General features: G+C 36.9%; 2 protein-coding genes across 4 annotated transcripts; both read right to left on the minus strand.

The window, feature by feature from the left end:
• Nucleotides 1–1,207: 1,207 nt before the first annotated feature.
• Nucleotides 1,208–6,588, minus strand: LOC132122721 (14-3-3 protein epsilon-like). Of its 2 annotated transcripts, XM_059533067.1 has the most exons (7): nucleotides 6,370–6,588; nucleotides 4,634–4,833; nucleotides 4,455–4,561; nucleotides 4,132–4,338; nucleotides 3,734–3,870; nucleotides 3,077–3,114; nucleotides 1,208–2,265 (listed from the first exon to the last, which is right to left on the minus strand). In XM_059533067.1, exons 1-6 carry the CDS (start codon nucleotides 6,431–6,433, stop codon nucleotides 3,107–3,109), a joined length of 723 nt encoding a protein of 240 aa, XP_059389050.1. In that variant the 5' UTR covers nucleotides 6,434–6,588; the 3' UTR covers nucleotides 1,208–2,265; nucleotides 3,077–3,106. The 2 variants fall into 2 exon arrangements, with proteins under 2 accessions (XP_059389050.1, XP_059389049.1); XM_059533066.1 differs by lacking the exon at nucleotides 3,077–3,114 and having other exon boundaries at nucleotides 6,370–6,587.
• A 2,015-nt stretch (nucleotides 6,589–8,603) lies between these two features.
• Nucleotides 8,604–11,449, minus strand: LOC132122720 (adapter molecule crk-like). 2 transcript variants are annotated; one of them, XR_009426425.1, is made up of 4 exons: nucleotides 10,917–11,449; nucleotides 9,832–10,409; nucleotides 8,977–9,612; nucleotides 8,604–8,821 (listed from the first exon to the last, which is right to left on the minus strand). XR_009426425.1 is itself a non-coding variant. In XM_059533065.1 (3 exons), the coding sequence occupies exons 1-3, from the start codon at nucleotides 11,134–11,136 to the stop codon at nucleotides 9,475–9,477; spliced, it is 936 nt and encodes a 311-aa protein (XP_059389048.1). In that variant the 5' UTR covers nucleotides 11,137–11,449; the 3' UTR covers nucleotides 8,604–9,474. The 2 variants fall into 2 exon arrangements, 1 of the variants encoding a protein (XP_059389048.1); XM_059533065.1 differs by having other exon boundaries at nucleotides 8,604–9,612.
• Nucleotides 11,450–13,740: the final 2,291 nt, after the last annotated feature.

Consider the following 13,740-nt stretch of genomic DNA (forward strand, 5'->3'; position numbering starts at 1 on the left):
ACACTGGTGTCTGTAACGTATTTTAATCACTAGAAATTAGTTGGTGTGTTTTGGAAAATGGTATTTGGTTTTATTGATGGTTTATCAAGTGCAAATCATTATCAGCTTGATATCTTTGTGTAAAATATACTTAGTATACTTAGTTATATAACTATAACTAAGTTACATGACATGACTGTAAATTAAGGGCAACAGCTGTGTAACACATATTTTGTGCATGGACCCGTGGTTTTAATTAATAATAACAAGTTTGAAAAATAGCAGCTTTGTCATCATTATAGCAGAAGCAGATGGAAATAGACTGGAATTCGGGCGACAAGTGTTGGGAAACAGATTTCTTCTGGTACATTTACTCTGTAATGACAGTGTTGTTTTCAAATCTTTGTTTTCAGTACTAGGAGGGTCCATAGATTCGAACAAGTTACTAAAATAATTATATATGAAATAAATCTTCAGGGATCCCACTCTTTTTAACCAGTGAATTGAATATATTTAACCAATAAATGTTTACGACATTAACAGTTCTGATTTACAGAATAAAGACTTAAAATAATGTTTTGTTTGTTTTTAAATAACCCATTAAAATATTTTATAGCCTGGCTAACTAGAAAAAATTATATTCATTATAAAGATATGCATTAAATTTGATGACTTTTCTGAGTCTAGAAATCATTTATTATCCTTATATCCAGGTTTTCCAGGACCTTGGGAACAGTGGTTCTTCACAAACATTGTTAAAATAATAAACATTATAAGGCCCCCTGGTTGTGAACCACTGCTACAGAGGGCCTTAGTGGGCCCTGTTCCACCATAGGGCCCTGGACAAGATTCCTGGTTAACCTGCACTTTACAATGCAGGACTTTACCATTTTCTTACTGCACTGAACACTTTGTTGAATGTTATAGAAGAATTTGAATTTATATATATATATATATATAGACCCACACAAACACTCACTCCTATGTACTAATCTTCAACTGACAGATCCCTTGAAACCTAAGATCTGGAACTGAGAAAACAACATTGGACGGTCCAAATCCTACTCGCCAAAAGCACATTTTTATTTCTTCCTACCTCATAAAACATTATTTCTCTAACTTTGCAAGGTAAATGTTTCACTACCAAGCATTTTGTTTCATGAAGGAAAAGAACATAAAATGTAGAGATAAAGGAGAAAGGCAAACATTTTGAGTGCAGAAGAGGTGGTTACATATTTTACTTGAGGCAGTTTTATTTATTTGTTAATTCCATGCTGTTTCGTTGTCATACAGATTCTAGGTTTGTGGTTCCAGTCAGATATCCAGTAGTACAAACTAGTTTCAAGTTAACAAAGTACAGAAGAAATTATATGCATTATTTAGATTCAGGGGGGAAGAAAAAAAAATAGACTATTTCATGTAACTCATGCAGGTTTAAAATCAACTTTATTAGTGCTTTTTTTCCTAGACAGCCAAATGGAGACCTGCATTTGTCTTGGTTCTAAAAGCAACAAGGCTCCTTCAGTTTTATAGAGCTGCAGCCATCAATCCACCCACCATCATCAGCCTATGTGAGCAATACAGTATTTTAGCACAAATTACAGTCCAGACCACTGGTAAATGTTACTACATAACTACTACTTGGTGATGTTAAGCGTTTTGCTCCACGTGGATATCAAGAAATTTGCATCAACGTTCTCAGAAATACTAAATTAACAAAAAGAGCACTTTGTTTAGACTTGCCCTTTTAAAGGTTTCATTGTTTTCTTCAACTGCATTTTATAATTGCACTAACACAGAAATATTACAACTCAAACCACTAATAGTAGACATACCAGTAATAGTAATAAAAGTTAATTTCTGTAATTACATTAAGAAAAACTCAAAATATATCCAGCAACTGATACAAATGTTGAGAAATAAAGCAAGTGAACATAAAAAAGGAAAATTGTACCAGGACAAAAAAACAAATTAAAAAAATACTCCAAGTAATCTTTACGTTCTGACCATTCAAAAATCATAATTGAAGTTTGTTTCATGAGTGGTATATTTTATTTCAATTTAAGGGCTAATAAAACAGAATAATATTAAAAATCAAACAAAGGGAGAGGAAACTGGAGGCATCAAGCTGTTGAGTGCCACTCATACGGTTGGGCTTGGTGGCTCCCTTTGTGAGTAGGGTCTGAGGAAGGGGAGGGGGAGTGGGGTGGAGTCTCATATTGGCTGTGTGCTCTCATTGGTTTTCGTCCTCCACATCTTGCAGCGCCTCTTTATTCTGTTCCTCACCTGTGAACAAAGAAACAAAGCCATTGTTATTGCATTGTTGCAGTTATGTCCCTCAAATGCAATCCACATGTTATGTGTTGTTCATTGTCGCACATCATCAAGTTTGCAACTCTTGCCAGATCTAAGCATTGCAAGTTTGCCAAATTAAAAACTAGAAATAAAATTAAATCAACAGGACTGATTACATGCTGTGAGAAATATACGTACAATTTGTCATTTTCAAGCTCAGATAATTAAACAAAAATCTGTCTGAAATCTCATTTGAATGCAGTGTTATCTCATGTGGCCATTAAATGTTCACACACAATTACATTTCCAAACCAAATGATAATACCCTGAGACACCTTTACAATACATTTCTTAGGAAATGTGGTGTTAGCCACATTGGGGTGGTGTTAGCGCAGTGGATAAGACGCATGCCTGTGGTGTGGGAGACCCGGGTTCGAATCCACTGTGAACCGCCAGTGTGTCCTTGAGCAAGACACTTAACCCCTAGTTGCTCCAGAGGCGTGCGACCTCTGACATATATAGCAATTGTAAGTCGCTTTGGATAAAAGAGCAGCTAAATGAATAAATGTAAATGTAAAACATACCAGAATTTTCCAAATTCCAATATATTGCTACAACACAGCCATTCCAATTGGACACTGAGGATCTGGCAGTGACCATGCAGAAACGGTTTGTTTCAGACATGCTGCACATTTAGCACTCTGGTGGCTACAACGATCGCAACACAAAACTTACAAACAGGTGAGTGATGATGCAATTTGTGGACAAAAGGGCAAGAGCTGGAAAAAGTGGCCGAACTTACAAAAAGTTTGTGGGCAATTAACATTTTCCTTTAGGAATCTAAATAGTGGGGATGAAAAAAGGCAAGATGGGTTAAGTTGGACGGCATGAGTCTGGACACTTTACAAGATGAAATGAAATGCAGCAGAGAAAGATTATACTGCTGGTTTTGCACAGAAATGCAGTGATGTGCACTAGGTCAATATGTACTTTTGAAATCGATAGAAAACTATTTAAAAGCTATGACAAGATAAATCACCCTTCTGTCTTACTTCTAGGGTAGGAATGAAACTTTTGGACTGATATACTAAATACACTACATTAGATCTATAAAATATTTATGCTAGAACAGAGTGCCAAAATGAAACAAATCCACTACATTTTATTGAGAAAATGATTTAACTTCTGGTGGATTAATTTAAATAGTAGGCATGTTTGCTTGCACATTTGCACTTTCAATGCAGCCAGAGCCCTCTATTTTAACTCTTTTAAAGGCAAATATTAGAGATGGAAGGAATCTATGCCTCACAAGTACTAAATCGGGACACTCTGAAACAATTGCTCTAAAAATAGCTTTGGATTGTGGAGAAGCTTTTGAGGATGTCACCTTCATGTACCAATGAGTTTCAAAGACATGTTTCTCAGGCTTAGCATCTGAAACTGCCATGATCCGTCTTACCGTCTCCCTGCATATCTGAAGTCCATAGTGTCAGGTTATCACGTAACAACTGCATGATGAGTGTCGAGTCCTTGTAGCTTTCTTCACTCAATGTGTCCAGTTCCGCAATAGCATCGTCAAATGCCGCCTTTGCCAACCTAAAACCAAAAGTCAGGTACATAAACTTAAGTTTTCACACACAAATGAACAGGAAAATATGGCAATTAATACCATCTTGGTCTGATAAGATCCAAAAAACATTATTAAAAAGCTTATTGTTAACAGATACCATATTCATACAATTGTAATATAAGAAAATTATGGATAGACACTTACAAAACTGTAATTGTATGTACATGTTAAGTGATTTGAAATATTTGATATATGCTTTGAAACCCTCCAAAACAAAGAAAACATACCTGCATGCACGGTCGGGAGAGTTGAGGATTTCATAGTAGAATACGGAGAAGTTTAGAGCCAGACCCAAGCGAATGGGGTGTGTAGGCTGAAGGTCTGTCATTGCAATATCACTAGCAGCTTTGTAAGCAACCAAACTGTTTTCTGCAGCCTCCTTCCTGTCGTTTCCTGTGGCAAACTCAGCGAGATACCTGTGGTAATCACCCTTCCTGATGCATCAAAGGGAGAAAAGGTCTGTTTAAAACATGCATAAATAAACCCGTGACCTCATTATGTCACACACATGTCCTTAGTTTCACTCAGGAAAAACTCATGGCTTTCATACATTTTGTAGTAGAAGACCTTGGACTCTCCTGAGTTTGCAGCTGGGATTAGGTGCTTGTCCAATACATCGAGGATGTCATTGCAGATTGATTTCAATTCATTCTCAACCTGGACAGGAAAATTAAAAGGTAAATCAAATCATTCTAGTCTTGTGAATGAATGTTAGTTAGCACGTCTTACCGTTTGTCTATATTCCCGAATCATTTTCAATTTGTCCTCTCCACCCTTATTCTCCTCTTTCTGCTCGATACTACTGATTATCCTCCAGGATGCTCTTCTCGCCCCAATGACGTTCTTGTAGGCCACCGAGAGCAGGTTTCTCTCTTCAACTGTTAGCTCAACATCCATCCCAGCCACATTCTTCATGGAGTCGACCATTTCTGCAAAAAATCGAAAATGAGTGTGATGAATATTTTGCTGACTGGATTTAATTACAACAGAATAACCATGGCTGAAATATACATGGTCTTCAGTCAGTCGGATTCTGGAAGTAAAAAAATAAAATAAAATAAAAATTGCATTCATTTTCTCCATAGGTAACTTGACTTTGAACAACAACTTACAGGCCAAATTGATAGTGCTTTTGCTGAAGACATCAGACACATTTTGTAATTAAGCAGAATTTCTGGTGGAAAAACTACATTACCCATGATTCTGCAGACATATATACACATACATACACACACACAAAACTCTTTAAATGAAGAGTTTTTGCATTTATGCTTAATTTTAAATTCTACTGTCACTCGCAAAGCAAAAATTGTAGTTGTTTACCTCAATAAATCTATTAAGCCTTGTACCTTTGTCTGCCTTTCAAATAGTTTTCTGCTTCAAACTAAAGTTTATAGTGTTGTGATTCACCTCATAACTGGCTGGTTTGATTTAAGGCTTCATCTGAGTAAATAATAAATGTCCTCAGAAAAAGTGGTCGAATGCTGTGGCACTCCATGGGGTGTGTATTATTTATTTACTCAAATAAGAAGGGATAAACATTATTAACAACTTAACATTGCCTTGGGTAGCCAGTAATAAATCACAAAACAGCACGCATATTCTTTGTTAATCGTCCTTCTAGCACATCACACATGCCGCATACTTTCAAGTGTGGACTGAAAACCCTAGATACCTAACAGGTTAATGGGTGACTAAACTAGACAATAAGTTACCAACAAGGCACAATTATAGCCGCTGGTTTGATATATCGTTAGTATCTTGAATACCACAAGCCAGTGAGCCTCTTCTCTACAGTCTGAAATGAAACCTCACTCAAAGCTACAGTATCTCAGCTTACTAAGCATTACTTGCTTTACGTTATTGCACAACGGCAACGTCTCAAAAATCATAGCGGTAACGTTAATTGCCTAAACAGCATTTTTGGGAATCACAACTCAACGCACCAGTAATACACAAAAATGCTGTCTAAGTAGGCAGCCCACAAGGCTTTGAGACACAGCCACGGTCTCTCTTAACGTGCAGCGGGGGTAAAAGCAGAATAGAAAGGACTTTAAGGTCAAATAACGCATTACTGCGGTTAACTGGGTCGAGTCAGACAGATGTTAACTAATATTTGAGCCGTCTTCGCCTTCATGAGGCTTGAGGACCGCAGCCACCCCTCCGCCATGGCTAGCAACAACTTGCCTCACCCACTAACTCCGCCATTTTGTCTCCTCAATAAACGTCTCCATCTTCATATGCAATAATGTAGTTACCCCAATATACAAGTGACAGAATAAACGGACTTTACAAATATAAGAATTTAAAAAAAAAAAAAAAAGCAAGCTGAGATCTGTTTGCAATTCACAGAGCGTTCGCTGTTTAACCGCGAATTAAGCGCTAACCCGAGCGTCAGTTAGCCTGCACGAGCACTCACTTGCTTGGTAAAAATAATGTTACCGTTACTTCTCTGTGACTCTTACCGTCGTATCTCTCCGCCTGCTCGGCGAGTTTGGCTTGGTACACCAAATCCTCCCGGTCACCCATGTTGGACAGCGCGCGGCGAACGTGTTTTGTGAGAGATTGGGAGTAAAGGAGTGTGAGTTCACCGGCAGGCCTACGCGAGCAACAGCTGCGACTTGAATGGTGGAGTAAAGATGGCGTTACACCTTCATCCGGGAACTTTCACACAGAGCATCTCTCTCTCTCTCTCTCTTTCGGATTTTTAACCCTCTTTATTCTGCACCTTTTGTGTAACCAAACACTGTTAAAAAAACAAGCACGGGAAACACTTAAATTTGAAGGAAATGTAATAATAATTAAATAATTTAACTTCACCCTCACGTCGTTCTATGCTGAGAAATATGTTAAAGAATAAGCTCTAGACCCTAATGCAATACCTTTTAAATTAACAGACGACAGAATTATTTTTAATTTCATTTACTCATCATTCATTAACACACAAGATATTCTGAGAAATGTCGGAAGTGGCAGGAAAGCCAATGGAAAATGTTTTGAAGAATGTTGGCCGTTACCAAATTTATTCAAAAAAAAAAAGAAAAAAAAAAAATATATATATAAACATAGTTTTCAAACAATTAGTAAACGACTACTTCAATTGAACATGAAGCACTTGAATGCTTCAACTGAAAATATTAAAAATAAAATGCTAAATTCAAACCATTTAAGGTGTTATTTTAAATGGTATTTCATTCAAGTCAAGACTTTTATATATTTCTAACGAATACACACTATTTTAATTAAATGGCATGCTGTTTCAGTGTAAATCACTAAGAATAAATAACTGTGTTTTAATATGCATCATGATATTACTATCTGATACAACTTGATTGGCTCATCAATATTAATAACTGGATATTATATAAAGGAAAAAATTACACTATAATAGGATTAATGAAACAGAAACCTCTCCATCATGTTGATGCTCGTAATAGAGTAACAAATGTAAAGGCAAGAACATTTTGACAGAGGCAAAGTAAAAGTTTTGAGTAGCATTACTATAGGGGTCAACTTTATTTCATGTACAGGAATAAAACTGTAACAAAAACGTAGGATTTATTTTTGTGTGTGTGAATTAAAACACTTCTGACAGACTTGGATGCACATAAAGGATAACACAAGATTAATTTCACAAAGTTACTGTGTTGATATTTAGGTTCTAAACATAATACTTTGGGTACAATTAAAATGTACAGACACTGATTGTGATTACTCTTTCAACTCAGTCACAGACGAAAGTGGTGTTTTGAGGTGAAATCCTTCTCACAGGACACAGGCGAGAGTTCAGACAAGACTCCAGCTTTGCTTTCTGACTGATTTTAGTGATCTAATTTCATCAAGGTCATTTCTGACTGAAACATAAGACAGTTAATAAGACAGATCATGAACATCAAAGTCCTTCATTATTACGACTTAAGTGACAATTACGTAACACGGCCGACTCGCTGTCACATCATGACAACATACAGCTAACCTACACACATACACCAAATAGCTTTCTAACGTTTAGATGTGACATAACAGAAGAGTTTCCAGGTGATTGTCATTGTTACCAAACAAAGTTTGCCAACTTTTTCTTTTTAAAAGTAACAACAAATAAAGGTAAAAACATGAACATTTGACAGTGTTTTGGTAGCCTGTCTATTAGCGTTATTATTTCTACATTTGTCCACAGATATCTTATTCATTAGTAATGGAAGTTGGTTAAAAGAAATGTTTCTGCAAGGTTGAAAAAACCTTCCCCATATTTAACTAATTAGGCTCAAGACACTGCTGATTTGGTCATTGACAACAATTTGCAATTAAGGCAGGCAATTAGGAAAGCAACGTCTTATTTGGGCATTAAAGGACAAAAAGCACTATATTTCTGCATTGATATATAATACAGGCATGATGGAGGCCGATGTTTTAAAACAAATATCATTAGCCAGATAAACCAATCATAGTTAAAGGCTACACATATGTGCAAAATCAATTGAGCAAAACACATTTGAGGCATCAGGTTAGGCTTTGCACATTAATGTGACACTTCATAAAATCCTACTGCGTTATTGTAAAGACAGCTGGATTGTTTTAGAAATATCTTTAACTAATATTGAAGTAGTTTTTGGAGTTGTAGTAGAGAGTTCGCTACAACAACTCCTTACTCTATTTTCTACCTTGGCAAGGGAAGTTTGGGCAAAAACACATTGGCTAATTATAGTGGAAAAGTCACAATGTTGGATTTTTATTTAAAAACAAAAACAACAAAAATCAATAAAGTCTATCTTATGTTGACGTATCGAGTCTAGCATTAGAAATTAGGGTTACACATTCAACAAATCTGCATTTAGTGTAATACTTCCAAGTACAGCAATAAAGGTGAAAGTAGCATTTCCTGATAATATATAATGAAAATGTAGTAAAACAAAGTTACTTAGCCGTAGTGAATAATGATGCATGGCCCATCTTGTATACATTTGAAATGTTGTGCATAAATAAAACTAAATGCGGTGAGGATTCGGGCTGCTCCATCTTTTATATAGTGTACCGCCCCGATAGGAACCGGCGCTGAGCCAGTAATGACTGACAAGCCAATGAAAAAGACTAAAAACTATTTCGAAGCACGTTTGTTCTGCATTTCTGAATTTTTCTCATGTAGTAGATGATTTGTAGTGTGAGTGCAGCTGTGTACTAAGACACGAAGTAGTGTATGCTACCGCAGTCGAAGCAAAGGAACAGTCCCTTATTAAGACACCAAACTGCTCACGTTTTAAGTCCAAGCAGGCTTCTTCTTCTTTTCTCAGTTCACAAGAAGCCACAGACTAATGCTCCTCTCTATGTAGTGTATGGCGTTGCGTGCTGAATTTAGTGTTTACTTGGTAAATATCTTCAATTATTGCATAAAATCTAATAAGGGAATTGTTGCAGGTATTGTGAATGTTGGCATGAGACACAATGGCACAAGGTAATGACGAGGCGGGAAGGTAAAAGGCAGTAGTGAGGATGTGTGAGGAGCCAAAGTGTGTGTGTATGTGTGTGTAAATGAGTGTACATCTAAGGGCTGCTAGGGAAGACAGTCTACTCTCTCAGCTCAGTTCATCCTCTGGGTTGTGCTGGTCCAGCAAGCGAACATGGGTAAAGGGAAAATGACCATGCTTTCCCTTGCACTCACCCTCCCACTGCCCATTTACATTGATCTTGGTCACCTTCACCATGTCGCCGACCTAACAATACAAGACAAGTGTGTTAGAAACAGGAAATGCTTTGTTAATGTTATGCACAACAACAACAACAAAAAAAAACCCACTCAAACAGAGAATAACAGTTCCACTGGGAGGCGCCAAAGCAAAAAAAAAAGTTTTACAAAATTCTACATAAAAATACATTTTAATATAAAAAAAATCAGTCATCTGTGTTGTAACTAAAATAGCTAAATGTGTTACCTCCAAAGCAAGAGCAGTCTTGTCATAGGCATTGGGAACTCTCTTCTGAATGGCCCTGGCATAAACTGGACCGTTCTGTAGATTGGGTAAAGATGTTGGCTGGGCATATTGGCCCGGCTCACCAAGCAGAGGTTGAGACTGAGAACCGTGGCTGTCAGAGTTGCCGTGAGCTCCAGATCCTCCAACAGACCCCGCAGGGCCCCCTGATGTTGGCGAGGCCGGCCGGTACTTCTCCACATAGGGCACGGGGATCATGCCGACACGGCCTTCAGAATTCTGAGCGTTCCACCACTGCTCCTCTGGCTTCTCTAGAACTCTTAGAATATCGCCCTTTCGAAACGGAAGGTCCTCGTCGTCATTGCCGGGGAAGTCGAAGAGGGCTCGGACGTACTCTTCTTCCAGCCTCTGAGGAGGTCCTCCTGTTCCTGCATTGACGCTGATAAAGGAAGAGTGCTTGGCTTTATTGATGGGCTCAATCAGAGTGGTGGTATCCAGGTAGTGGATCTTGTAGAACTCCAACAGGGCAGGTAAGGCGTCAAATTCCTGATCTCCGATACGGAACCGAGGAGGAGCGAGTCCTGCAGGATGACCGTGAGAAAGCACAAATGATGGATGGACGATAGAGATTTACTTAACCTTAATCTGTGAAGTCTTCTCTAAATAGTGGAAATAATAATTGAGATTGTTGCGTAAACACTATTTTTGAAAATACTACAATTTTTGCTTTTTAATCAATAATAAATTCAGCATTACTGCACATACAGCGTCTACAAACAAAAAAAGTGAGTGTTTTTTCATAAAAAAAACATATGATTTACATTACATGTTAAATTGTCTAAATTATGACTTGACCAAAAAATTGTTTATATTGAATGTGTAAACATCTTTTTTTTATTACTACGTAACACTAGACCGACGCCGAAAAAAATAAAAATAAAATGAAAAACCATACTGAATGTGCAGAACTATTCGTAGTAACGTAGACTAACCATGTTACACAAGTTTCTCGTCGAGCTGCTATGCGTTTTGCTAAAGCAGTTTTTCTTCGTCCCGTCGTTGGCAGTATTTTTACATGCACCGCTTACCTGGTCCGGACTGGCGATTGCTGCTGATGCTGTTTATTATGTAATGAGAGACTTTGGAGTTCTCCGACACAGACAGCACGTAGTCCCCGGGAATAGTGATCGAGTCCCGCACCAGGAATACTCCGTGCCTCTGCCCTTGGAGCAGCGAAACCGCCTCTTGCCGGCTTAATCTCCCCCAATACCAGCTCCCTCGGTCCTCCGAATCAAAATTTCCGGCCATGACTAGCGCAAGAAAAAAGCCCAGGCTTCACAGGCCTTCTCTTCGCCTCTCCTTATCCGCGAGCAGTGTTCAACTCATGCAAAAACTTTACCGCGTTCCGTTGTTGAACACGTTTCGAATACGCGCAGCATTCGCACACTTCTCTACGCTTTTTTCCCCAATCGGGTAAGAAAACAGCCGACGTCGGAATCCCAACGTGCATAAGACGCAAAAACTACGACTATTCGCCCAGATCCTCTGATAATTGTTCAGTGTAAACCAAAGCGTACATTGGAAGTTGTCACAAGGAAGTTCAAATATTTCAAATGGCGGACAAGGGAAACAATTTTTGACCTTATTTCCCGGAAGTGATGCAATAACACAGTCAAATCAGACAGTACCTTTAGGTAGCCATTTTGATGCGGTCAATGACTGTCGCAAATACTTTACAATTTTATTTACTTTTAGAATCAGAATCAGAATGAGCTTTATTTCCAGGTATGTTTACACATACGAGGAATTTGTTTTCGTGACAGAAGCCAGGCAGTGCAACAGAATGACAGCTACAGAACAAAAAACACATAATAAAAGAATAAAAAAATACAAATAAGTAGGTAAGGAATAACAATATACAAATTGACAGTTGTGTGTGCAGGTTTATTACAATAGGCAGTTTTGTATGTACAGGTATATTATGTGCAAAAATTGAAGTGTACACTAAGTATGTGTGTTAAATAAATAAGTGTATGTGTATATAAATATAAATAGTGTTGTGTGTTCCACAGTTATTGGCAAGTGTTCATTAAATGGATTGTCTGGGGGAAGAAACTGTTCCTGTATCTGGCTGCTCTGGTGCTCGGAGCTCTGTAGCGTCGACCAGTTTTCAACAGTTCAAAGAGAGAGTGTGCTGGATGTTAGGGGTCCAGAGTGATTTTGCCAGCACTTTTACTCACTCTGGATGAGTACAGTTCTTGAAGAGAAGGGAGGGTTGATATACTCTGCAGTCCGGACTACGCCCATTACAAAACATATATTACAAAACTATAATGTGTATATTTTATATAAACACATCTAGTTTCATTTTAATTAACATCAGTAATATATTTACATTTATTTACTATATATAATATAATCTATACATCCAAATGACTAATCCATATTTTTGGTCACTTGTTTGATAATGTGTGTATGTATGTAAGTGGATGTATGTATTTTTCTAGCCATTGTCAAAGAAGAATTTCTGCTCTTTATTAAATTTTAAATAAAATGAAATAAAATTTCTCTCTCAAAAAAGAAAAAAAGATTAACGCTTAAGAAAAATCCAGTTCAGTCCAGTGGTTTATAGCTGGTCCATGTCTGTCCAGCTGTTCATAACTCCAGCTTGATTTGTCCATATTTAGTATCTGGTCATGATTAACAACAAGAGAGAGAAATTTCCAGCAGTCTAAACTGTATTTTTATAGGCCTTTGTGGCCCATGCTTATTTTCATGAACTAATTTTCTTATCGAACAATTTATAGTCTCATTTGTTAATACACTAAAAGGTCGTTTGTGTTGTAAATTGCAAAACGGAAAGAAAAACGAAGTACGTAAACACTAGTAGTTTACACAAATCAAGCGAGTCCACGCACGAAAGAATTGCCAACCACTAGATGTCGACATCGATTACTGATAGTTTACGGTCTTCCTTTCACCAGTCCCCTTCAATAATAGTTAAATGATCCGGTGCACAAACGGAATTAATTCCTATATGTTTATTGTTTTTACCACGGTAACATTTTATGTGCTGTTTAACGCATAAATGAATTGTATGTTTGTTAAAGGTTTATTGATTTTGATGCCAACAGTCAAAACACATTTTTTGTTCACAAATAATCATAGCCTTCACATATTGGTTTCTTGTCATCCCTTGCATTACATTTGCTTTGTTAATACAGAAATACTGATCATAAATTCATTGATCATAACTCTTCAGTGCACTTTTATCAACATAGAATTCTGTAATGGCAGAACTTGTCTAGAAGTATGGCTTTGAAAAACAGCAGGAAATTTTGAGGCGACCTGGTGAGCATAAAATTACACGATCATCTGAAATATATTGGTTAGCTATATTAAGGATCTTCCTTTTATTAGGCTTAATAATTAATTTTATAAACCATCATTTGGGGAGGGAGCTAATTCTACTTCAAATAACACTGAACCAGATTTTTTGTATGTAAGCATATTATGATATTATACTAAGTAGTACAGTATAAAGGGATATAATAAATCCTAGTTCTCAATTCCGTAATTTCTAATAAACATGAAATAAAACAACTGTTTTCCATTAAGACAAATCTGTCTAATCAAATATAAACCGTCATTGCAACAATACTTTAATTTACTGGCATATCAGAACTACTTTGAATTACATTTGAAAAATGTAACATTTTAATTAGGCACTAAATAGATGTTTATACAAAAAATAATTTTATCATATTATAACAGTGGATAAAGAGACACAAAATCTTAATATCATTTTAGTGTTTAAAGGATCTATTTTAAAGTACAGAGCTAAGAAACCTTACATTGACTTCAAAATCCATTTTAAGCAGCAACAACAGAATCACTATTATATACCATCTA

This window comes from Carassius carassius, chromosome 41 (assembly GCF_963082965.1).
Source record: "Carassius carassius chromosome 41, fCarCar2.1, whole genome shotgun sequence".
Lineage (NCBI taxonomy): Eukaryota > Metazoa > Chordata > Actinopteri > Cypriniformes > Cyprinidae > Carassius > Carassius carassius.

Excerpts from the sequence above, each read along its gene's own strand:
- LOC132122720 (XM_059533065.1), bottom strand. The coding sequence starts at position 11,136 with ATGGCCGGAAATTTTGATTCGGAGGACCGAGGGAGCTGGTATTGGGGG. Across the intron at positions 10,410-10,916 it reads CAATCGCCAGTCCGGACCAG|GACTCGCTCCTCCTCGGTTC; the intron begins GTAAGCGGTGCA and ends GTCATCCTGCAG. Across the intron at positions 9,613-9,831 it reads AGACTGCTCTTGCTTTGGAG|GTCGGCGACATGGTGAAGGT; the intron begins GTAACACATTTA and ends TTGTATTGTTAG.
- LOC132122721 (XM_059533066.1), bottom strand. The coding sequence starts at position 6,433 with ATGGGTGACCGGGAGGATTTGGTGTACCAAGCCAAACTCGCCGAGCAG. Across the intron at positions 4,834-6,369 it reads GCAGGCGGAGAGATACGACG|AAATGGTCGACTCCATGAAG; the intron begins GTAAGAGTCACA and ends GATTTTTTGCAG. Across the intron at positions 3,871-4,131 it reads TCTCCCGACCGTGCATGCAG|GTTGGCAAAGGCGGCATTTG; the intron begins GTATGTTTTCTT and ends TTTTGGTTTTAG.